At 36.0% G+C, this 27,500-nt stretch overlaps 1 protein-coding gene across 2 annotated transcripts in view; it reads left to right on the top strand.

Annotated features, from left to right (window-relative positions):
* LOC122799199 overlaps nt 1–27,500 on the top strand; it is a 215,204-nt gene that overhangs the window by 119,356 nt on the left and 68,348 nt on the right. For both annotated transcript variants that reach the window (XM_044068102.1, XM_044068103.1), the window contains one exon: nt 20,993–21,131. In XM_044068102.1, the coding sequence (XP_043924037.1) occupies nt 20,993–21,131 (139 nt within the window). The remainder of the gene's footprint in view (nt 1–20,992; nt 21,132–27,500) is intronic.

Raw genomic sequence — 27,500 nt, forward strand, 5'->3', positions numbered from 1 at the left:
AAAGTAGACTGAGGTCTAGTATACAGAGAAATGCTGTCACCCTTGAATTATTCCTTAGCACTCTTGCACAAATACACATTAAGCTTTTTCCATGACAGATGATACGCCTGAAAGGCAACACATGCCTTGGCTGTCCACAGCTACCAACAAGTAGCAAGGACAATACATAGATTTACTAGAAAAGTAAGGGTGAGCTGGCAAAATAGCAAAAGTTTATTTCCTTCAGAACAGCATATAGAATACCTACAAATACTGACAAATAAGTTTATATTAGAAAAAAATTCTGTAATGAGGTGTCATTCCAAACTATTTGAGAAAACCATCAGGGATATAACTGGTGACCTGTCAAAGATCACTTATCCATCCATCTATCCATGCATCCATCCATCCATCCATTCATCCAACCATCCATCCATCCGTCCATCCACAACCCATTACTGCAAAATTCCAGCCAACATCTTTGCTAGCGTAAATGAGGGATTACACTATTTCAGATGAGCCTTTCATGAGATTCACTGTGTTCTTATAAATCTGATTATCCCTTTAATCAAAAAGAGGTACATACAACCCACCCTCTTTTTTGATTTAAAAAGTTTCAATAAAAGCAGTGCATAAGCTCCTAGACAAAGTGTAAGTTAGATGCAGTCGAAAATTTGCCCTCTTCACTCATCCTTTCTTAGGATGTTGCAGCCTATTATTACAACACCACTAGCACAGATTTATAACCTTTTTCTTATTATTGGTAGACTCCCATCCATGTTCAATCCTCACCATTATTCTATCATTCCTGAATGTCTCCATCCCATCTTCATCTCAAAATCACCACTCAATAGCCAATCTCTGTCCCAACACAACCTCTTATGAACATAATCTTCAATCACGTTTTGTAACATAATAATAAATATGAGCTTTACATGTGTGTCCAGTGTGGTTTTAAAGACCATTTCCTACCTTGGTGGCTATTTACTGTAGCTGTCACTCTGCATATACAAACAAACTTTGATGTTGATTAGATTGCAATAAGCTAAAAGTGAACTGCAGCAAATATGCAGTCATGATTTCTGAATCCAGTGACTAAAATACACTCTACTCTGCATGTATGTGATGCCAAAATACATCTCCCTTTCTCAAGCCTAGCAGCATCAGTATCTTGGTTCATGATGAGAACCCCATCTGTTTTTCAAGTATTAGCCACAGATAAGAGTATACATGGTCCTCAAGCGCCTCAAGCTTTGCTGCAATCTGACTAACCTTCTCATCCTTGATGTTGCTAGAAAGGCTATATACATCAATCATTTTATTCTAGAGTTGGAATGTGTCATTCTTGTGATAGCTTTTAACTCTCTACTCAGCAGATGTATTCTTCAAACTAAGGTTAATACAACTTACTGATGTATCTCCCTTTCCCGCCACCATGAACACTGAGATATATTTCAGGTGCTGCTAGGTTTACTGTATTACTGACTTCTCATACCTTCAAATTACTATGTGTAAATTACTGCTCCTGTCCTGCCCAGAAAATAAGAATAAGCTAATAAGGCCCAGCATTTCTAGAACCCAGGAGTCCTAATTCTAGATAGGCTATCCTTAGGCCTAGCAGTTGGTAAAACAGCCTTCAGTAAGATCTCCCAGACAACCTGAAACAGACTTCTCCCAGAATTGAAAAATGAACTTAATTAGGAGAGATTCAAGTCAAGTCAGTAGAGTTTTTTATGACTACTTATTAGCGTATTGTTACTGAGATACACAAACAGTTGCTGTTGTTTTACACAGCATGCACTCTGACATTCTAGTCTGATATAAAGCCTCTTGCTGATGATGGCTGTTGTCATCATCTTATGTTTTAAGTGTCTCTTGTCCTCTGAACACTGACTAACCCACCATAAATGCTTTGCTTCTCTTTTGCATAGTTGTCTTTTGTCTGCAGAATCTCCTGTCTTACAAGCAATGTGTTAAAAAGCATATTACTTTGGTTTTCAAATAGATTACCTTGATTTATTCATCACTATAAATTCTTATTTCAGTTGTACTCTATAATTCAATAAATGAAAGTTTAACCAGATTACATAGAGTTTGATTGTTCTCTTTGCAATTATGTCTTCAAAACAAGTTAAGTTATGGTAGAAAGGAGTTCACAGACCAGCCTACCTGTCCAGTTAACAAATAAACAAACAGATAAATGCTCTTTCCCAACTAAAGTTGAACAAACCTATTGTTTGACATAGACACACAATTAAAAATAAAATGACTGACAAGCCAGTATCAGCACACTTTTCCCAGTCTGATCATTTTGTATCAGATATGACAGTTATGGTTCTTAAAGGACATTTCCGGACACCTTTGGAAAGAAGAGCAATGGAGATTAAATTAATTCAGTTGTTCAGTCTGACAGTCAGTGTTATGAAAGTGGCTAAAGGTTTTATGAGACACTGTAATACTTAACTTTTTCTTTTGACCAACTAACAGTGTACATAAATAAGGTATACTGAACAGCATCAAATGCTTTTTCTTTCTTTCTTTCTTTCTTTCTTTCTTTCTTTCTTTCTTTTTCTGTTTGGTAAGGAATGATTTGATTAATTTACTCTGAATGCCAAATGATGACTATTTCAGAGTATTAATAGTAACAGCTGAGATTACTAGGGTCTATGTTTTAGCACCTGTATTTTATTCACAACAAGAGAATAGTTATTTTCACATAAAGCAGTATTCTGGTCAGATTACTAGTAACCATAAAATTAAATCAGGTTATGCCTTAATGTTCAGACAGTTTTAATATTATAACAAAACTCTATCCAATTCTGCTGTTTTGCAGAACCTTACACTGCATAACAACATAATTTTCTTTTCTCTCTCTCTCTCTCCTTCTGTCTCTCTTTCACACATTTAGCCTGTGTGGTGTATTTACTGCACACAATATCCATATAGTCTAACCCTGTATCTTATTCTCTTGATAATCCCCGCCTTTCTCATCATTGTGAACTGTACATTAGTGCTGATAAATATTTCTAGTTAACCAAAACTTCTGTCTCACAGAGATTGCTTGTTTAGACAAACTAACAGCTTACAAAGTATAACATTTTGTTTTCTTTCTCTGGATTTAACCAATCTCCCTATACAACTCTTGTTTGGAAATTTGTTGTCTTGTTAAATATCAGAGCAGTTCTCTCTGAGTGTTATCGTCTCTATCAGTGAACACTATCTCTAATGTAACATGCCAGACTTTTATTTTACAGCATGTTTTAACCCTATTCTCCACTTTCAGTCTCTTTATCTCTTTCTCTCTCACAGACACACACACACACACACACACACACACACACACACACACACACACACACACACACACACACACACACTGTCTGTCTTTGAGGTATAGCATGAGCTGCATGTTTTCCAACCTAACATTTTTTTTTAAGATTTCTTTTTTTAGCCAGTGGAAATAAAACATGTACTTCTCCTTCTAAGCACAAGTGGATATTTAAGCACTGTATTTAACATCAGTAACTTTATAGCTCCTGACAAAGGGCTAATGCCAGCTTGAAAGCTTGAGTAATTACAAAACCTCTATTGGTCCAGTAAAAGATATTACATCACATCTCTGTTCCAATGTCTTTGTATTCTCTTCATGTTTTAGAACTTCCACTATATTTCAGTCTGATAATGTCTGCAAATAGTTGTGCACTCCCACAATTGCAGATATATATATATATATATATATATATATATATATATATATATATATATATAGTCAATTTCAAGGAGTCCCATGCATTTTATAGCGTGAGGGATATATAATCTTAATATACACTAGTTTTTATATATCACTTGATCAATATGAAACAGTTTTCTTATTTTCTTGTTCAATTGATTCAAAGCTGTTTGGAACTGGTCAATCACTCCAAAGCTGTAAGTTAATAACGGAAAAGCAGATTGATTTATATCTTGGTCTTCATTGCTCGATGTCATGGTAATCTTCAGTATTAGCTTTAGTCTTCTGAAGTATTCATTACCAAGCTTTGTTCTCATTTGTTTGCGTTTTATTAATGACCCTTCATCTATTCCTTCACATTTATACACAACCTCCTGTTCAAGTCATATGATCTAATTTTTGACCCAGGTGGATATTTTCTTGGTGCTGCAGCCTTCCAGTTATAAATGTTGCTTTTCCACATTTATCAGTATCAAATGTTATTCTTTAAATTTAATTTCTCCAAGTCTTTTGGTTTTCTAATACCATGATGGAAATGGACCCCATTCCTAAGTCAAAGTATGACTAAAGATTGTGAAATTAGTATTATTTCAGTTTTTGATGTTAGCCAAAAGTGCTCTTTGCAGCACCCACAATGTGCCCAGTAATGACTCCTCCTATAATTCATATGGAGTTACATGTATTGGTAGCACATCTAAATAAGACTGTACATTCTTTTGTATCAGACCCATGGCTCCTACTAGTATTGGAACTACCTGGCTATCCTTCTTCCACATTGCCCTTGTTTTTCCTGCAAATCTTGGTATTTTATGACTCTGTGTCTCCGTGTCTCTAAGTGCGTAAGACACTGCGATCACTGTGTGTAACAAATTCATTGATCAATACTACTTATGTCATCTTTTCATGAACTACTGCATCTGTTTTTCTTCCGTGTATTTTTTGAACTGTTGGTAATAGCTAATCTGATGTGATAAACTTCATCATTCTCTATAATGCTTTGTGCTCATGCATCCAATGCTACTCAGCTACTTCAATACTGTAATGTTTGGACAATCCCTAGTGCAATGGTCTTGCCACTTTATTATGCCTTTGAGTATACAGGCCCTCTTACAGTAACAAGATGTGCGACTGTTTTCAGTTCTGTTTTACAGAACCTGCATTTTTCTGTTTTTCCAACATGTCCATAGGTTAATAGGAGGTTACTAAGCTAACAGCCCTAGAGCCCTTACAAGCCTAGCCGTATTTATCCCAAGTTGCCCCAGTTGTCAGTGGTTAGTTGAGTGAAGTTCACAGAGGTAAGGGTCTATGGTAGTTAATAATGACTTCCTCTGTCTAGGAGGGACAATGGGCACAACCCCAGGAGTGAATTTGCGGTCACTCATCCATTGACCTAGGTTGCATTTGAAGAGGGTCAGGGAGGGGCTCTGTTTCATGTGAATTGGAACCTTGTTCCAGATAAGTGGCAGTCTCTGGGTGATGTATTTAGCTCTCCAGCATGACCCGCTCATGTCAGAGGCTAGGTTAAGATTCATATCTCATGACCTCACCAGATCCAAACATAATGAAAGTGTTGAAACATGAAGACAACAAATCTGAGATGACTTCTCTGCTTAGTTTAGTAGAAGCATATCTGTGTCAAGCAGGAATGGAAACTAAACCAGAAGTAGATAAAAATCAGGCAGCAACTGAATGTGCCAAAAAAAAAAACAAAAGAAAGAATATAAGGTGAAAGATCAGATGAAAGGCAAGAAATGTGGAAAAAGACATAAATATAGCTGCAAGTTCAGAAAACTCCTGGAACAACCTCATACCAATCAGGATCTGATGCAGGAATGGTTAAAGACAGGTGTAGTTAAACCAAAAAATGAAAGGTTAATAGTACTGGCCTAGGACAGTGGACTACATACTTGTTGATTTATAAAGTCCCCCTCATAAGCAGAAAACTCAGACTCCTATGCAGAGGTGTACATCAATGCCCTGTATTACCATTTAAACAGTTGTACAGAATCAAGTGTACCTGACCAGATTAAAACCAGATCCTGCTGAAAAAAGTAAGTAATCATGCTCCGCCTATACATAATATAATTACAAAACATCATTAAGCCCAGGAGAGAACACTGCCCCCAATCTAGTAATGCAAGTGCGCTCTCTATTATTTAAAATTTCATGCCATCCCAATTTATTATGCTTACAAAAACTAAAACTAGCAGTAGAGTGCTTAACTGTATGTTTATATTGGGTGTTAGAAGCCCTCTGATTTCTAATATCACTTAAATGTTCAAAGATGCAAGTTTTAAGTTGCCTAGAGGTTTAGCCAACATAAAAGGCTGAACAGATACATGTCACTAAATAAATTACCCATTCTGAACTCCAAGTACTAAATCATCGAATATCAAATACATGTGCAATATTACTGGAGGTGAATTGTTTAGTTCTCATGATTTTATTGCATGCAGAACAATACCCATAGGGTTAGACAGCCCACCAATAATCTACCATCAGTTATTTTGTTGTGCCCCATTTTCTGATTTAAAGACATTATTGTAATGATTAAGATGATTGCCTATGGTTTTGCCTCATCTATATGAAAATAAACAATGCAAGGAAATTAATTCAGATAATTTCTTATCTGATAATGTGTCCAAATATTTATTTATCAAACCCTTAAAACATAAAGTGTTACCAAAAGTGGTTACTAATAGTAGCTTATCATCTTGAACTTTATTAGTGACATATTTTAATAACTGTATTCTGTCAATATTTTTAACAGAATTATAAGTTACCTGTATGTCACCGGTTGCCCTTTATAATCTCAAAATACTGAAATCTCGAATTTCAGTATCTCAAAACTATAAAGGCGAATGACTCACAATCCCGAAACCCAAAAGCACGAAACACACAATCACGAACATATATACACCATACACCACACAACACACACATCATTCTACCCACACCACACAAACTATACAGTATTTCGAGATTATAAATGGGAACCATGTCACCATATTTATAACCCCTATCACAAAATCTTTTAAAAGAGATCTGATTCTTGCTGCATCAGTTCATCTTTGGAAGAACATATTCTCTGGATTCTCAAAAATTGGGACTTTGGTATATTTCTAATAATATGTTCTGGATGGCAGCTTGTGGCATCTAATAGGGTATTAAACTGGATTTTTTTTCTAAATACTGTGGTGTTTAGAGTACCCTCACTATTTTTAGAGACCAGAACATCCAGAACAGGAATTTTATCAAGAGCAAATTTTATACTAAATTATAACTCCCATTTGTTTTAAATGAGGTATTGTACAAACTCATGCAGATATTCTAAATCTGATTTCCAGACCATTCAGCAATCATCCAAATAGCTGCGCTAAATGTCTATAGCTTGTAATAAATGTTATGACTCATATAATAAATAATCTGTTCTTCTAGAAAGCCCATAAACAGATCATCATAAATTGGGGAAAAAGATGCCCCCATGGCAGTACCCTGAAACTGCAAGAAACATTAACATTTAAAATAAAAAAAAGTTTTAGTGAGTATGTGCTCTGCAAGATATAAATAATTCTCTCCATGGCCTTACAGATAAGACTGGTACAGCTCATGGGTCTGTCATTCCATGGGTCAGTTTATGGGCCTACCTTGTGCAGAGGTTTGACTGTTTCAGTCCTCCATTCCTGAGATCCATAGGTAAGTACTAGGCTAGCTGCCCTTGCAGGCCATTTTAAGCCTAGCCAATTTCCCTTCAGAGGTGAGAATCAAATGTGTACCTCATGTTTATGAGATAAACACCTTAACCATTATGCCACCCCCTCATTAAAATGGGGAGAGGGGCCTAACATTGGCTGGGAACTGAACCCAGGTCTGTTATGTGGGAGGCAGGAATTCTACCACTGAACTACAAAACCCGTGCAGAGGCTGTGGTTAAAGAAGGTTTCTAGTGGCTCTAATAGATTCTGTTTTATGTTGTTTAAGAAGCATCCTGGAATGCTGTCAGGACCCATGCAGGTTGTGTTTTTGGCTTTAGTGAGCGTAGTAAGGACCTGTCCCCTTGTAATGACCAGTAGGGGCATGGTTTCAGGTACTTCTTTGGGTGTGATAGGAGGTAATGGGAGGGAGAATTTTGTACTGACTAAATAACTACGAACACCTCCGTAAGTCACAGGGACCCAGGTAAACTTTAAAATTAACTTTATTAAACGTTAAGTTCTTTCATTCCAATTTCTTTAATGGAACTTCATCAGGACAGTTCAAACAGTACTGCATTGCTTTTCAATACACTTTCCTCTAACAAGTTACAATAATTGACCAATTAACCTAACCATAATAACGCTTATTTTTTTAGAATACATGTAATGGAGCATGAGTCATTGAGCCCAGGATAACTCAATGCATTCAGTTGTAGTTGTCATATCAACTCCCTTTTGTCCAAGTATTCTTTCATAAAGAAACCCTAGCATCCTGATACAATTGCTCAATAACTGTAAAGCAGTATTTGTGTCCCATATTATTTTGTATGTGCTTACTTAAGAAATTAGTGGGTTTCTTCTTCTTAATGTCCTGGACATCTATTCTAAAAATTAAGCATTATTATGGTTAGGGGTGTTATGCTACAATAAAGTCAGATTGGTGATTATAGTGGTTTTATAGAATGTTTTACAATGTACGTTTTTAGTTGTCAGTGTTTGATTAATTAATTGATTAATTGGTCAACTATTGTAACTTGTTAGAGGAAAGTGTATTTAAAAGCATTGCTGTGTTGTTTGAACTGTTGTGATGAAGTTCAGTTAAAGAAATTGTTTAGAACAAAAGTGCTTAATGTTTAATAAAGTTAATTTTAAAGTTTACCTGGGTCTTTGTGAGTTACGGAGGTGTTCATGGTTATTGAATCAGTGATTTATCAGAATTTTGTACTGAACTTGTCACCCAGCAGGTTTGCTATAGTTTCAGGCTGGGTGTAAGTGTTGCTGTTTATGATTAACTCGGCACATTGCTGAACATTTCCCCCGAGGTCACTAACATAATTTAAAAAAAGCTTTATGGTTATCTTTCACATGGAAGACTATCTTTGCCTTGTAGTTTGCTGTGGCAGATTTGATCAGCTCTCTAATTTGTTTGTTTAAACTGGTGAGTGTCTTTTTGCACTGTTTTGTATGTTCTTTCTTGGCTTTGGAGAGGATTTTTTTCCTTTTGTTGAATAGCCTATTTATGCTAGAATTCCACCAAGGTGGTTTCTTTTTGTTAGTAATGATAAGTCCGCAGCCCACTGGATGGCCATGGAGATTTTCTAGTGGGCCTTGTGAGTTCATAATAAATACATTTCTGATGTGATCTGGCCTCTTCACTATCCAATTTTTTTTCCGAAATAAAGGGCTTTGTCTGGTGTCCAGATGTGTTGCTCCCATGAGTCCCTCCTTTCCTGGAGCTGATTGATTAATCTCAGCTTGCATCTGCAAGTTAAAATAACCAATCAGCACAGGTTCAGCAGTGCAACAAAAACTGAAGGAGAAATCCTAAAAAAAAAACAATTCTGTCTGTGTGTGGGAATTCTGTATTTGAGCTCCACTGAGACTGCATGATTCTCATTGGTTCTACAAACACGCAACGCATATTCTGTCAGAGCTCTATAGCAAATTCCCAAAGTCTGTTTAAGCATAGTTAAAACTGGTACTTGTGGTTTAAAGACCTACGTGCATGCATGATCTGGCAGATACTGCTTAAGATAGACAGCTCATGATCTTCTCCTTGTTTAGCCTGGTAATGGGGGCATCAGTATGTCTTAGAATGGAATTCCAGTAACTAGAATGTTTGGCCAAGTGGTGTGTTGCCTTATGGGTTTGGAAGTGGGGCTACTGTGACTTTCAGAGTTATGTGTTGTGTGAGACACTGTCTCTTTTGACTGTGCACTGAGTGATGCTTTTAGGAGGTCTTGAAGGTTTGGATAGATTACTTGTGAGTACCTTCACATATGTGGATCTATGTGTTTGTTCTTTAATGCTGGTAATGAGTGTTTTGGGTATCTACATGTCTCAAATACTGCATTTGCCTGTTCTAAAATGATGTGGTTATCAGTGAACATGAGGCAGTTACTACACTGCCTCAGGATGCCCATATCTACCAGGCCACAAGCAGAGATGATAGGATGCATCTATCCATTATACCAGATCCTTAGTAGTTGGGAAAACATAGGGGAGAGGCACTTAAAGGTCTAAGTGAAAGTGCTTAGTAGTATATTATAGAATGCCCTGCAGTGGTATTACCCTCTGCGCAAACTGACACCTTTTTGAGCAGCTGTGAACAGTGGGTAACTATGGAGAGACTTTCCTGTAGAGGATTTTAAACTAAAAAGGTTTGCATATATACAAGGCACAGGTAACTGTTTTGTGCAATCCTCAAACATGAGGCTTTTATACCAGCAGGGTGAAAGACTTTTTTACACACAGTTAAGCCCTCAGGCCAATCAGATAAAAACACAATAAGCATTCCACTAGCACTTCCCAAGTTGGATGGGTTGAATCAGACCTCTTCTCCCACCAGAGTGCAGAATAAAACCCTCAAAGTAAAAGAAACTGTTTTGAGCTGAAGTGCAGTAACAAATGCTTTACAACAAAATGCAGAACTCTTCCAGTATCAAAAATCCTTGGAAATTAATTCACAGACCCTGAAAAATGTCCCCAAATACAGGCAAATATGTACAAATGTAGGAAACTTCTACAAACACAGAAAAACTTTGCAAATCTTAAAAATATTTTGGCAAACTCAGAACAGATTTTTTCAGTATCAGACGAAGTTAGGAAATATCAGGATACTGTTAAAATGACCTAAGAGCAGTACACTAACAAATACATGACATTTGTTTAACAAGTGCAGGCTGAAAAACAGTGATAAATTCAAACAAATCAATAAATGCTTCACAGAACTGTTAAATTAACACTGAGATAGAGCAAGTGCAAAACAATACTTATATCAGCTTTGTAGGTCCATGGATGGATGCAATCCAAGGGTCTTGTAGTCACAGGTACCAAGCAAGACACAGGGAAGCTCTGAATAAATGAGCACAGTCTCCCACAAATACAAGACTTTTATACCAGCAGCATGAAAGACTTTTTACACAGTTAAGCCCTTAGGCCAATCAGATAAACACACAATAAGCTTTCCACAAGCAGTTCCTAGCTCAGATGGGTTGAATCAGCCCTCTGCTTCCACCAGAGTGCAGAATAAAAAAACTCTTAATGTAAAACAAACTAATTTTGAAGTCAGCAGTAACAAATGCTTTGCAACAAAACACAGAGCTCCTGCAGTATCAGAAATCCTTGGAAATAAGTTCACAAACCCAGAGAAATGTTCCCAAATGCAGATAAATATGCATAAATGTAGGAAAACTTCTACAAACACAGAAAAAATTAGAAATACTTTGGCAAACTCAAGAGAACTTTGACAAACTCACAATAGCTTTTGCAGTATCAGAGGAAGTTACGAAATATCAGGATAATCTTAAAATGACCTCAGAGAAATACACTAATAAACAGACAAGTGCAGGCTGAAAAACAGTGATATATTAAAATAAATCAATAAATACAGCACAGAACTGTTACATAGCACAAACACTCCTTTATCCATGAATGTGGGATGATGTCAAATGCTTTCTTGTAATTTATCTATGCCATACTTAGATTCTTCCACTTTTTACAAGTCTCCGTTATGACTTTAGAAATGATCCTTTGCTCCATATGACTTTATTTTGTTACCCTTTTGTTCTATTGCCATAACTGAATTTTCTTCGAAATGGTTATACGCTCTGTTAGCATCACTTTAAATATATATTTATATATCCTCAGACCGCAAGTTATTGGTCTATATAGTTTTTAGTAGAGCTTGTAGGTTCTCTGTTAAGGAGGTGTACCATTTTTCCTGTTGTTAACAGGTTGGTGTCTGTTCAGGGTATGCATATAAGTAGGTCTTCTTACTCAGGACGCAATCTTCATGTAAATATGTTAATGCTTTTAGCCAGAAGTTAATACATCTAGCCCTGGGGTTTTCCATTTAGGACCATTTCTTAATTTTGTTTCAGTTTCTTTGGCTATTACTTCATCCCAGTTCATATTTTGTACATTTGAACTTCTTACTGTTTCTTTCACTTCTGAAGCATCTTTGTTATGTTCCACAGGATCTTCATAGATATTTCTCCAAAATGAGTTTATTTCTTCTTTTTTGGTGGTATTGCTATTCCTTTTGCTTTGTTTCTCAGTGCTCTATAAAACTTATTTGTATCATCAATGAATTGTTTAATTTGTACCTTTCATTTATATTTATCTCCGTATCTTCTAAGTTTTTGTGCCTGTGATCATATCTTTGGTTTATTATTTGCAATAGATCCCTGAGAAATGTTCCCAAATATAGAAAAATGTGCAATCCAAGGGTCTATTCTAATACTGTGTCTATTCTAATACTGTGTCTATTCTAATACTTTTATCACGTCTATCTTTCTAAGTCTTTTTGTTGATCTGCTCCCTCTTCTATTTCTTCTAACAGTGACACTTCTTGTCTCAATTGTTTTATGGTTTTCTCTATTCGATACTTCCATGATGGCATTTGATTTCTTCTCTTCCATTTCCTTATTGCCCTATATTTTTGTGGTAGGACTTTATCTATTATTAATTTAGCTGCTCAGTAATAAATTCTATTTACTAATGCTATATCACATGAATTCCAGTTAACAGTCTTGATTACTGTGTTCATTTGTGCTTCTTAACATTTTGGGTCTTATTGACTTTCTGTAACTATTTCTTTCGTCAATCTTAATATCTCTATCCATTTCTATTAAATCAAGCAACTCTTCCCTTAAATCTTTTCTTCTAAACTGAGGGCACATTCTTTATTCTCCATTTCCTGTGGGCATTCTACAGAAAGTACCAGAACATCTCCCTGGGGCATATTCTGTTCAGCTTCATCCTGTGTCATCAGTTGCTCTTTCATATGGGAAACTCACTGGTCTATCACTCTGCAACATTGACTGGGTGAGTGTTACAACTGTTTCCTGCTCCTTCCCTTGCTGTGCAAATCCAACTGAATTTTTGTACTAATTTCCTGCTGATGGCTCCAAAGTATCTTCATATTGCAACTGATCAGATGCTTCCCATTTCATCAGTTTTGCCTTAATTTGGGAAGTCATTGTTCAATCATGCTGTGATGTTACCCAAGTTGGATTTTCTACACTTAATCCTTCATTTCTCAGGTAAGCCATAACTTTAGTTTCTATTTCTTTAAATTCTCCATTACTAATCCTCTTTTCTACTTTCCCCCTTTATTTTCTTATTTTTTGTATTGTAAAATTTTCTATATCTGGATAACTTTGAATGTATTTCTCTTCAAATATCTTTGGTGCAGCTTTTTTGTATTGATTAGTTTTGCTTTCTCCTTTGCATAAATATTGCACCATATTAAATCTCTTTTTCTTTCCCATGCTCATATTTCTTCTTCAGATGTCTTCCACTCCTCCTGTTTCCCCTTACTTTGTGGACTCATTGTTCCATCATGCTGTGACATAACCTGTGTTTGACTTTCTACACTAAATTTTTCACTTCACAGGTATTCCATAACTTCAGCTTCTATCTGTTTAACTTCTACTTTATTAATGTTCTGTTCTATGTTCTCCCTTTGTGATCTTATTTTTGTATTGTGAAATTTTCCATTTCTGGGTACCTTTGCCTGCATTTCTCTTCAAGTATCTTTGGAACAGCTTTTTTTTTTTTTTTTAATCAACTAGTTGGCTTTCTCCTTTGTGTAAATATTGCACCATATCAGATCTCTCTTTCTTTCCCATGTCTGTGTTTCTTTTTTATACCTTTCAAAAATCTCTAGATTTAGTTTTTTTAGACTTTCATACTTTCTCAGTTGTTTCTTTTTCCCAATGGCCCAGTGTTTCTTAGTCTATATAATATTTTTCATGAATCTGTTGTATTAATAAACACAAGTTTGCTTTTGAATCTTTTGACAGTTTTTTCTTGTGCAAGCATTTTTCTTTCCTCTAATTTCTGTATTAATCTTTTTGTATATCTTCTATCCAGAAATTCTGGGCTTCTTGCATAATAGTAACAATCCATAATTTCTTTCTTATCCTCAGTAGTCCACTCTATCATCTTTATGGTTCTTTTTTGGCCTGTCAAGTTTTTGTGGTTTTTGTGGACTACTACTTCCCCAAGCTTGGCTTAACCCCATTGTAGGAATGTTAACGTATGTTGAGGATTCTACACTGTCATTTTTTCCAGTCCTGGCACCAATGTACCTACCAGGATCAGGCATTTTCTATCCTGGGACTTGCGCACCCAGCTGTCTTTTTAATTTTTTGACCTACAGTCAATATATCAGTGTTGGCTTGGTAAGATCTTGTGAAAACAGGGTCCACCTTGTGATGGTCCTCACCAAGACTTGAGGATGTATTCAATTCCAGAAATACTACTCTCTTTTGCTTGCCAATTTTCTCAACGATCCATCCAGACCCCTTTGCTTTTCATCACTGTCATTCTTTATTTTTATTTAATTTCGCCAAATATTTTGGGTTTCTAATACCATGACAGGAATGGACCACATTCCTAAAGCAAAGTATGATTAAAGTTCATGAAATTAGTATTGTTTCAGTCTTTGATGTTAGCCAGAAGTGCTCTTCGCAGCACCTGCAATGTGCCCATTATTGACTCCTTCTGCAATTCTTACGGTGTTACATGTATCAGTAACATATCTAAGCACGGTTGTAAATTCCTTTTTATAAGACTTGTTGGTCCTACTAATATTGGAACTGTCTGGGTATCCTTCTTCCACCTTGCCCTTGTTTCTCTCTGCACATCCTGGTATTTTATGACTTTGGGTCCTCTGTACTTAGGACACTGTAGTCATTGCGTGTTACAGTTTTAATTATCAATGCAATTTTTGTCTTCTTTTCATGGACTTCTATACCTGGTTTTCTCTCATCTATTTTTTTGAATCATTGGTAATGGGTGATCTCATGTGATATAAATTTTATCATTTTCTATAATACTTTGTGGCTCAAGTTTCCAATGATTTTCAGCTGCTTCAATATTATAATGTTTGCAGAATCCCCAATGTAGCAATCTTGCCATGTTATTATGCCTTTCAGTATACAGGCCTTTTGCCATTAATATAGCACAAGCAACAAGATGTGCAACTGTTTCCAGTTCTGTTTTATAAAAACACACTTGTCTCTTTCTCCCACATGTTCAGTGGACTTTGTAAACCAACATGTATGTAGTCCACTTTCTTGGGCCACCAGTATTAACATTTTGTCTTTTGATTTAAATTCACCTCTCCTTAACCATTCCTGTGTTCGATCCTGATCAACATGAGGTTGTTCCAAGAGTTTTCTATACTTGCAACTATAATTATGCATTTTCCACATTTCTTGCCTTCTCATCTGATAATCACTTTACATTCTTTATTTTGTTTTTTTTTGGCACATTCAGTTGCTGCCAGATTTGTAACTACTTCTGGTGGATTTCCATTCCTGTTTAACACTGATAGGCTTGTTCTAAACCAAGCAAGGAAGTAATTTTAGACTTACTCTCCTCATGTTTTAAAACTTTTCATTATGCTTGGGTCTTGTGAGGTTAGCAGATATGTATGCAGTCCTATGATTGCAGATCTATACATGTAATCAGTTTCGTGGTGGCCCATACCTCCTTCAGGATGGTGGATAGATAGTCCTGGTATACACTGATTTTTATAAATCATTTGATAAGCATGAAGCGTTCTTCTTGTTTCCCTGTCCAAACTATCCAGCAACACTTTTTGGGGCCAGTCAATCACTCCAAAACTGTAAGTTAAGACAGGAAGAGAAAAATTGGTTTATAGCATGGAATTTGTTCCTAGATGTCAGCGCTGTTTTCAGTATTAATTTTAATCTTCTAAAATATTCCTTACTTAGTTTTATTCACATTTGTTCGATCCTTCATCAGTTCCCAAATATTTATACACTCCCTTTTTCTCAATTCTTTTATATCACATTTCTGTCCCAGGCTAATGTTTTCTTGGTGCTGCAGCTTTCCTGCTTTAAAGGTTGATTGTGCACATTTATCAAGACCAAATGACATTCTTATATCATCTGAAAAAGTTTTGACCACTTGCAGTTGTGCTTTCAGTTCCTCATCTGATGAACTATACAGTTTTAAATCATCCACAAAAAGAAGGTGAGAAATCTTTGCACTTTGTTGTTTTCTGGGAGCCAAATTGTAGCCATGACCTAATCTGGTTAAGTAGACAGCGTAATGGGTTAAGGACAAGACAAAAGAGCAGTGGTGACAAACAGTCACCTTGGAATATCCCCCTTTGAATTTTTATCCCAGGAGTAATGGTTTGTCCTTTATCATGACTTAACTGCAAAGTGGTTTGACACTGTTTCATGGTCACTGTAATGTAATCGATCAGTGTAAGGTGCATTTTATATACATTTGTAAGCACTATTTTATTCATGAATGTGGAATACTGTTAAATGCTTTTTTGTAGTCTATCCATGCCATACTAAGATTCTTCCCCTTTTTACAGTTCTCCTTTATGACTTTATTTAACAAGAAATTATATTTTGTTTGATATGACTTTCTTTTGTTACCCCTTTGTTCTATCGTAATGACTGAGTTTTCTTCTAAATGACTATAAACTCTGAAATCATCAATTCCAATGTATGGTTTATATGTCGTCAGAAGGCAAGTTATTGGTCTATAGTTTTTAGGATATCTTGCAGGTTCGTTCTTAAGCATAAGTATTGATTTTCCTGTTATTAACTAGGTTGACATCTTTTTGGGGTGTGTACATAAATAGTTATTACTTGTGGTTAAATCTTCATGTAAAGATGTTAATACTTTTAGCCAGAAATTAGGTACTGCATCTGGGCCTGGGGGGAGGTCCCATTTAGGAGTTTTTCCTAGCTTTGTTTCAATCGCTCTGACAATTACTTCATCCCATTTCATATCCTGTACATTTGAACTTCTTATTCTTTTGTTCATTTCTTCTATCCATTCAGATTCTTTGTTATGTTCCACAGGATGTTCATAGATATTTCTCCAAAATGTATCAATTTCTTCTTTTTTAGGGGTATTTCATCTTTTGTCTTGTTTCCCAATTCTCTATAAAACTTTTTGGGTCATCAATACATTGCTTATCTTATATTTCTTCTAAGTGTTTATTCCTGTTCTGATATTTTTATTTATTATTTCTGCACAAGAGATCCTGATCTATTCTAATACTGCACATTGCTTTTATCACATCTATCTTTCTGAGTATTTTTGTTGAGCTGCTCCCTGTTCTGTACTCTTATAACAGTGACACTTCTTGTCTTAATTGCTTTATAGTTTTCTCTTTTTGATACTTCCATGAAGGCACTTGATTTCTCCCCTTCTTTTCCCTTACTGCCCTGTGTTTTTGTGGTATGACTTTATCTGTTATTAATATGGGCAAGTGCAAGCATAGCCAGCTGGAGTTTTGTAAGAATGATATGTCCATTGAATATGAAATTGATTTATACAAGATGCTTGTGTTACAAATGTATTAGAACAGCATATCATTTGTATATCAAACTGATTTGTACAGATGCTTGAGCTGAAAATGTATTTGTGAGGTTTGCTTGTGTTAAAATATATCAACAGTGCACCCTGCTGAAATGAAAAGAAATGTACATGTATTATTGCAACTGAATTAAATGTATATGTTTTAATATAGGGCACTGAGACAGCAAAGGTGAACTTTAAGAAAAAATAAGAGAAATTTAAATAAGCTATTAAATCATTAAAACGCCGCCCCAAAGTTCTGAATAGGACCAAAGATGCTGGGTCTGAGAAAGACCCTTTGTCCATTAGCTCAGTGAAAAGAGGGGATGTGTATAGTGGCCATATTTGCTAAATTCCTGTCTCAGCTTCAATGGGGAATACTGTGATAACCCAGAGTCAGGTGACCATATGAGGTCATTATTTCAGCCCTCTTGGAAATTATATTTTAGATATTAAAAAGAGAAATTTCAGAGTACTGAGCATTCTGTTTTGGGAAGCCTGACTGGAAAGACCCTCAACCACAGCATCTTGTCTCAGCTTCAAAGGGGAATACTGTGATAACCTAGAGTCAGGTGACCAGATGAGGTCATTTTGCCAGTCCTCTTGGAAATTGTATTTTAGATATTAAAAAGAGAAATTTTCAGAGTACTGAGTATTCTGTTTTGGGAAGCCTGACTAGAAAGACCCTCAACCACAGCATCTTGCCTTGTGGTAGTAAGTAACTTAACTAGGGAACAGTAACATTCTTCTAGATTCAGTCAGGAATGTAGTGAAGCTTAGTTCAGAGAGTGTATTTCTTTATTTGTATGAGTCTGTCCATCAATGTTAATTTCAATATTTTCTGTGATTTGAACTCTGTTGTTTACTGTAAATATATATTCAATATTTTTATGTTCTTTTTTATTTATTATTAAATATATTTAAAACTTTTATTGTGGCTGCCCCCATAGAAAGTATTTAACCTTTGAGATTGCTTATATTTATCTGGTGACACTGTGTGGGCCACTCCAGAAGGCCTAGTCATCTTGGTCAACTACTACCATTTGTATTAGTATTAATATTACACAGTATAATTGGACACCTTTTTAAGAGCCCTGTAGTAACTGACTGGTGGCAGTGAATCTACCTTATAGTCTGGGCAAAGATGTTAGAGAAGGTAATCTGTGCCAGCCTTTCCCATGTGTGGGTGTGTGTGAAAATTAAATCTTAAAGAGTGTGTGTGTCAGCTACTTGAGGCAGGGACATGAAGCACTGAGTTCACAGAGAGGGTGCTGGAAGATTTGGCTTGGACACTCAGCTGAGGACCTGACCCTACAGCTGTACCAGTGGGGAGTCTTATTGGGGACCTGGAGGGAGACAGATATAGAGATATCCAGACCCTGGGCTGAGTGTGTTCCCTGTTTACTCTTAAGGGAAATTGTACTTGATACAGAGAAGTCTGTATCTAGAAATACTGAGTGTATCCATTTGTTTTCCAAGTGCACATCCCTCACCAGTGGCAGTGGTGAGGATTCAAGCTCTTTAATTACTGTCCCAGTGTGGGGAATGCACATATTGGTGGCTATCACATACCAGTAGCAGTGGTGGGCATCACATATTGGTTGGCAGTGGTGGGACCATCATATGCTCACACATCAGTGAGCAGTGGTGTGGACATTGAACTCCTGTAGCTTGTAAGTAATGGTCACTAAAGAAGGTGTTTGTGCTCTCAAGCAACCACATGGTAGACATTCAGAGTTTCATATCACAATAGTTTTATTTATTTACTTTTTCTTAGCTTAGTTAGTCTGGGAGAGCAGGCAAAGATGTCAGCAAAGGATTATGACAAGCTGACAAGGAATCAGTTGGCTTAGATGTGCCAAGCCAAAGGACTGGGGCATGCCAACCTGACCAAAGTGGAAATGAGTCCAGCCTTAATCACAGCTGCATTACATACCAGCAACCAGGAAGGCAACCAGTCTGTTGATGGGAACTTACAGGTCTCAGAAACAGAACAGTTCAACTTTTCTGCAGAGGACTTAAAAATCCAAATAGAGTTAAAGAAACTTGAACTGGAGTCCAAATGTTTGGAATTAGAATCAGCAGAGAGACTTCAGAGTTTGGAGGTTGAAGTAAAATCAGCATAGAGACTGAGGCATTTGGAAGCCAAAGAAAATAAAAGGCAAAAGCAACATGAAAAGGAAATGCTGACTTTTCACTAGGATCATGGAGGTAATGGGGAAGGGAGTAACCGAACCCCAGAAGTGATATTGGTTAGTAAACATCTCTCTCAGTACCAAGAAGGTTATAATTTTGATGGTTTTATTCATATATTTGAAAGAGTATGAAAAAAGTATATAGTTCCTCACCCTCCTTACTCCATGATAAAGCTGTAACTGTTTCTAAATTGCCTGATACTGATTGCTTAGATTATGATAAAGTGAAGTAATGCCTATTACAATGTTTTTAGTTAACACCTGAAGCTTACAGAAAAAAGTTTCATGAGCATAGACGCAAGGCAGATCAGAGTGTGATTATATTGCTGAACTAAGCATTTATTTTCATAGGTGGGTGATTGGGTATCAGGTCACCACTTTTCAAGGGCTGGCAGACCTTTGGTGAGGGAACAAGCCCTTATCACTTTGCCTATGGACATAAGAATCTGGTTGGCAGACAGGGAATGCAACTCTGCAGATGAGTTGGAGAAAAAAGAATGATCTATACCAAGAAAGCAGGGCATCACTGTATATGAAAGGGATACACAGTGCTGCACATGGATATAAGGGAACCCATGGTGGGCAGCCAAAACCACCCCAACAGAGTCCACCAGTTAAAGGGGGAAGCCATTGATTTAGGTACATGGCCAGAATCAAGGGTTAAATGTTTTAAATGCAAACAGTGGGACCATATAGCATATAGATGTCCACAAAGGCAAGATGGGGATCAAATGGTATGGGGAGCCAACCAGTGGGAATAACAGAATGCCAGTGGTAAGTTGTCTGGAAAGGACCAGCAGAGTTTATATCCGATCTTGGTGGATGGAAAACAGGCCACTGCCAAGAGAGACACAGCATCTGATATAACCATTATGAAGCCTGCAGTAGTTAAAGAGAAGCAGTATTTGCTTGAGCAGTCCACTACCGTCAGAGCTTTAGGAGGGATCACATTCCAAATACCTTTGGCCAGGGTTTACCTTGACTGGGGGGGGATAGAAAAGGAAGCAAACAAGTAGGTGTGTTTGAGGATATCCCTGTAGATGTCTTGATAGGGAATTATTTTGATAATGCAGTACCTTGTGTGCATGAAGTTACATGCAGTCAGGCTTGAAGACAGGTCTGTGGGTCTGGTAGCCTGGGGGACACCCATACAGGCTGCATACCTAAGCCAGGACTGGTGATGTGGCTACTTTGGGGAGGGAGCTACCCTGTAGCAGTGAGACTGAATTGGTACACCACATTTTCTGCCAGGAATTTTGAATTCCATACATAAACAGCTTAGTTACTATCTGGTCCATCTTAGTTATGTTTTCTTTTCATTGAGAGAATTTATCTTCCTGGAAAATAAATGATTACTTCACAACAGTTAGCATTTAGTTTAACACTGGTATTTTTATGAAAATAAAATTTCATGCTATGGTTGTCTTTTCATTTACATTTGTCAATGCATTTCACTTGTCTTTTCAAAATGTCTCTGAATTTAAAGATTTGTTATACTTTTTTAAAACTACCAATTTTCCCTGGATCAGGAGACTTCAGTATTTAGTGAAGGTGGGAAATCAAGAAAAAATCTACAAAAAAACATCTTCCAAAAAAATAGAAGATCCTGAATTATTGGACCTTAAATCAAGAGAAACTGGGCGTTCATTTCAAGACTGGAAATCAAAGGTAAGTACATAGATTCAACTCTTTTAAACATAGGGTTGTAATGTGGGAAACAAACATGCTTTTACAAATAACATCAGACTTAAATGACAAAACTATGAACATTGGAAAAGTGTATGTCTTTGATGATAAAGTTTGTTGCTTCCCAAGCAGCATATGTTACTACAAAATTTAAATGTGGTGAGAAATAATAACATGTTCTTTCTTGGGTACAGTCATCGTGGGAATACTAAGAAGCCATGCTCATTTCCTTATAGCTATGTATGCAAATGTATTATTTCCTACTTTGCTGCTGTACAATGCGCAACTCTATGTTTTCTTTAATCTTATCTATAATTTTCTATTTGGTTCTTGCACCATGGTGCTCAGGTCATGGCTGAAAAGGGTCTATCACCCAGTTCACTTACCTAGTTATCAAACTGAAATGAATAATAAAAAGTAGATAAATAAATGTGGGAAGCTAGATGTGAAAAAGTACCAGCCATCGGCATATCAGAGTACGTACCTAAAGCATTAGTACTTAACTGTACAGCTTACACTAACTGTTACTAAAGCCATTTTGGGGGGGAGGGGGTATTTTTAATTCAGAAACCCAATTGTCTTCTGCAAGTGGGTCTGGTTACCCAGTTACAAAAGTAAAAAAAAATAAAAAGACTTTCAAAGATTCTTACATTTTAAGCTGAATGAATACATTGTAAAATGAGAGCCTTAATTTCTTTCCACATAATTTCCATGGTGTTTCCCCTCAAACTGTTGTATGGTAAGCCGTCAGTCATTTCAGTTTGTACATGCACTAAAACAGGAACAGTAAAACTCATGCAACATCTGGAAGTTAATCTGACAGCAACAGCTATAGTTTTCAAAATGTTTAGTTTTCAAAAATTAAATGTCATTATGAAAGAATAGTATTATTCACTGTCTTTTCAAACTGTTGCTAGCATGATTATTAGCTTGAATAAAAAGCTGCAAAAATAATATGAAATATGAAGGGTTAATCTAGAATAATATAAAATGCTGAAAAATAGAAAGTAGTATATGTGCTGGCAAACATATAATAGCTTAAATAGATTTCTGGCATCCATGTAAAGGAGTATGTTATTGAGAAACAAAGTCTGTAAAAATAACTGTGTAGATGGCATCTGCAAGGACATCCATGAAGTAAAGAAATGAAACATCAAGCAAGATAAAGATGAAACACAGATAGTGCTGGAACACTATGTTTCAGATAACTGAGTTTCCTTGGACCACCGAGCTTAAAGAAAGGACAAATCATAAATTAGAAGAACAAAGAAAAACTGTTATACAAAGAAAGAACTGTTTTACATCAGACTCTGGAAAAATACCAGATCTTCTGGTATAAATGTAACTATGCTTAAACAGACTTTGGGAATTTGCTATAGAGAGCTGATAGCATATGTGTTGTGTGTTTGTGGAACCAAAAGTGAAATGTAACAGAAATGACGTACTAACTAAAGTAGTTTATGAAGCAGTTTGCCTCCATGTATTTATTGTACGTAGTACAATCCAGTATTTAAAAGTAGTTGGTTATACTAAGAGTTAATATACTGTGATGTGCTTGCATGGAAATATAAATAACAAGAAGTAACCAACAGAAGGCAGCACAGAATTCTTCAATGGCGAGCCACAGCTGACGGACCGCATGGTTTCTCCTTGTCACAACTACAGCTACTTTTTCATTTTATTCAGTTAGTACGTCCAGTTGCAGAGCAAATGGTTGCCTCCTTCTTATGCACAGTATCCAGTAGCAGAACAGTGCATCTCTGCAAGTTCCACAGGTCCTGTACATTTGCACAGCTGAATCTGCCAGTGGTGTTTGGCCACCTTTTGGGAGAATCAATGAGGGACTTCCCACGCTTTCTCGATGGAAGACTTGATCACCTTCCACACAGAAACTGGTAATTCTCTTTTTGTTTCTCATTCTACAGCATGGATGCTATAAACAACAGAACTGTAAAGTGTAACACTACCTTTCAGGTAGACAGTAATAATAGTCCAGCACATGTATGGTCAGGATTTAAAGATTGGTATAAACAGCAACATCATTTGTATGACAGTAAACGTTTATGTCCTGTCACCACATGTAAAATGTTAATTTCAGAGTTACAATATCAGTCAAGTCAGTTATTTACAACATCTTCTGTACATCTTGCTAGACAAAAGTGGCATAAACCCACTGCACATTACAAAATAGATAAGAACAGAGATGAAGTTCATAGTGAACTGACAAAAAGATTTAATAAACTTCTAAGACACAGAGTGAGTTGAAAAAGTTCAGACAACATATTCAAAAACTTTTTCAGAAGTGCATAAGAGCTTTAAAATCAGCAGAACAGAATACTAACAAATATAATCTGGTCAGTAAAGAGTTAAAGCAACAGCAGTTAACTGCGCTGATAAGAAATAATTTAAGATGTACTATTCTACCTTTATAAAATGGTTAAGTGTACACAGCATAAACTTTCACTCAGTTAAAGCAAGGCACTTAAATAATGATTTTCAAACCATTTCAAATAAAACAGTTCTAGGGCATAGAAATCAAATGAGAGTAGTTAAACGCAGAAAAGACATGACGTCACAAAACAAAAGGCAGATGACAGCAAATGTAAATCATGTAATTATATCTCTTTTAAGTATGTTAGTTAAGCCAATATCTCTTTTGTTTCTTACAGTATTTTGTAACTGTATAATAGCATAAAAATAGCACAGACTCCAGCAAAAACAGTCTTCAAAAGCAATATTATGCATAGTTAAGCAAATTACAAATGTTTATTATAATTCTAAGAGTTTTACAACTGCATTCTAATATCAAGTTGCAAGTATATTAACGAATGACTGAAGGTATGAGTAAGTGCTGAAGGAGTTATGGGATAAGCGTCTGGAATGTGTACAAAAAATGAAAGAAAAAAGTATGTGAGCTCAAATCTTTCCAGGCTGGAATGGGTAGTTACAAGAAATGTTGCATAAGATAAAATGTTATTAGTACTGAAGTTTATAAGGTCAAGGAAACAACACTGGTTGTCAGGCCAAATGGCTTATGTTTTTCTAAAACTTTATTGTTAAGTATTCATGTACAGCATTAAGCAAAAAGCACAAAAGTCTAATCCTGTTTAGTAATTGTAATAAGATGTCACAATTGTGCATACATGTCATCAATAATCTGTTTGCAAGTAAATACTATGATTACAGTCAGTACATGGGCTATAATATGCAGTTAAATTATGCAGGTCCCTTTACAAAAAGGGAGGGTACAAATAACTACTAGTAACAGTAAACATCTTTTCAAAATTGGTAAAAGCAATTCCTATTACAACTTTGACAGTATAGGCAACAGCAAAATAAATAAGCAAATGTGTAAGAGCAAAGTCTCACAGTTTACATAACAGCCAAAAGGGCAAGCATACATTCAATTCTCACAGCATAAAACAAACAATACTGCAATAAAATGATGTATCCAACAGGGAAAAGGACATGTTTTCAATTTTACACTAACTGTGTAAACAGTACTGCAAAAGGTATGTAATTAGTAGGCTTCAGTTTAATGCTAGGTTTAAACATTGGACTGAGTGTACATTACAGCCATGTATATACAAATACAAAAACAATCTATACAAGCAAGTGTATTCTGTACAGTATATAGTAAATGGTTTATCTATGTAAATAGTGTAACAAGTCATAGCTTGACATTTGTAACGTTTTTTTTTTTTTTCAAAAAAACAAGACTGCAATGCCTTTGCAATAAAATTCTCAAGCATTGTCAATAAATTGCAGTATAAAACATCACTGTATAGAGTCATATTCTGATTCATCCAATTCTAATAGTAATGGTTGTCATCATTGTGTTGAACTTGCTGTATTAAAAGGAAATCTAAAGGTTTTGTTTCCCAATGTGTTTCTAGTTAATAACAATATAACTTGACTATAGACAGTTTTGTATTTAAAATAAAACAGAGGGAATGTATACAGTGATAGATATGTTTAAAAATGTATAAATGCATGTGCACATCTATTTGTTAGTTAGATGCATATACACATCTGTTGCTATAATATATGTAAAAATAATATAGTTAGTTAAATACATGTATTTCTGTTTTGTTGTTGTTGTTGTGTCTTTCGGCTTTTCCCGGTTAGGGGTTGCCACAGCGGAACTCCGGTCCGCTAATGATTAGCAGTAGATTTTTAGGTGCAGAGCTGCCAGCCCTGACACACAACCTTCAACGAAGGTACGCCCATTCACACATGTCTCCACGCAGAAGACGCTCTAGCTGAGATCAAACCGGACAATGTCTTACTGTGAGGCAACAACGCTATTTGGTAGCACACATATATTCTGGTACAGCTTGAGACAAGCTGAATGTTCAGTGTCTGGAACATGCGTCAAGGACTATAGATAAAAATGCAGCTGCGAGACAAGGCACGCAGCATTCAACACACACATCTGCATTTCATTTGCATCATTCTGAACATCAAAACAGAGGGAATTACAATATTTCATGAGTAAAACTTAGTAAAAAAATGCTACACAAAATAGAACACAAGACAATTTCAGTTGTAAAAAGCATACAGCATGTACGTTTAAAAAAATAACATTTAACACAAATGTAACAGCATGGTTAGCTAAAGAAGGTCAGGCATACATAACAATCAAAGGCTGACAAACATTTCAATAAACAGCTCTATTTCTATTAAATGCTGTACATTACCCCCTGAAAATGTAACAGTTCTGACAAGGGAAGACATCATGCAAAAATGTCACAGTGTGTAGACAATAACACAAAAATAAGAATAAACTCAACAGAGGAAGAAAAGGGTATGATTTCTACCAATACTCTGTTTATTTGTATAAACAACACAGTAATATTACATTTCCAAGTTTTAAAGATACCGAATGCAGATTTAAAAGACCTTGGTATGAAAACTAGTAAAACAAGATATCTCACAGATTATACATTTACAAGCACAAGAAAATCCTACTATTTAGTAAGTCATTACAAGTATCTTTGATAGACAGATTACAATTTAGTATAAATAGACAATGCTGCTGTGTCTTTCGGCTTATAACCCGGTTAGGGGTTGCCACAGCGGAACTCCGGTCCGCTAATGTTTGGTAGTGGATTTTTACATGCCGAGTTACCAGCCCTGATGCACAACCTTCAATGAAGGCATGCCCTTTCATGCATGCCTCCACACAAAGACGATCTAGCTGAGAATCGAACACGACAATGTCTTGCTGTGAGGTGACAACGCTACCGCAGAATAAATAGACAATATTGCCTTCAAATTTCAAAATGTTTGTTAAAGTGGCAACACAGTTTGTATGTGTGGTTTCAAATAACCCATTGTTAATAGTAAAAGCCAGAAGCTGAAACTGCCCATAATTGGTGGGACATATTTAGAGGATAATCATCATCTGTGACCAAATTGCTAAATTGGTTAATACATCCTGTGTTAATAGTTTTAAAAGTCATAATAATAATAACAGCTTACAATTGTTTTATATGCTGCAGGTTACAAAGAGTTGCAATAACTCAACAAGTTATGATTGTAAATATGAGCAAAGTGGTAAATGCTGTAAACAGCAATGCTAATGAAACAAAAGCAGTTATTTCTTTTACTAAAGTTTAGTCCGTTCCTCAAAAATACAATAAGGGGGAACTGAAAGAATACTATTATTCACTGTCTTTTCAAACTGTTGCTAGCATGATTATTAGCTTGAATAAAAAGCTGCAAAAATAGTATGAAATATAAAGGGTTAATCTAGAATAATATAAAATGCTGAAAAATAGAAAGTAGTATATGTGCTGGCAAACATATAATACTTTAAATAGATTTTGGCATCCATATAAAGGAGTATGTTATTGAGAAACAAAGTCTGTGAAAATAACTGCGTAGATGGCAGCTGAAAGGACATCCATGAAGTAAAGAAATGAAACATCAAGCAAGATAAAGATGAAACACAGATAGTGCTGGAACACTATGTTTCAGATAATTGAGTTTCCTTGGACCACCGAGGTTAAAGAAAGGACAAATCATAAATTAGAAGAACAAAGAAAAACTGTTATACAAAGAAAGAACTGTTTTACATCAGACTCTGGAAAAATACCAGATCTTCTGGTATAAATGTAACTATGCTTAAACATACTTTGGGAATTTGCTATAGAGAGCTGACAGCATATGTGTTGCGTGTTTGCAGAACCAAAAGTCAAATGTAACAGAAATGTCATACTAACTAAAGCAGTTTACTGAAGCAGTTTGCCTCCGTGTATTTATTGTACTTAGTGGTGGTACAGCAGTAACGTTGTTGCCTCACAGCAAGAGGTTCTCCTGTTCGATTCTTGGCTGGAGTGCCTTCTG

This window comes from Protopterus annectens, chromosome 4.part0, assembly GCF_019279795.1.
Source record: "Protopterus annectens isolate FY-2018-M chromosome 4.part0, PAN1.0, whole genome shotgun sequence".
Taxonomy (NCBI): domain Eukaryota; kingdom Metazoa; phylum Chordata; order Ceratodontiformes; family Protopteridae; genus Protopterus; species Protopterus annectens.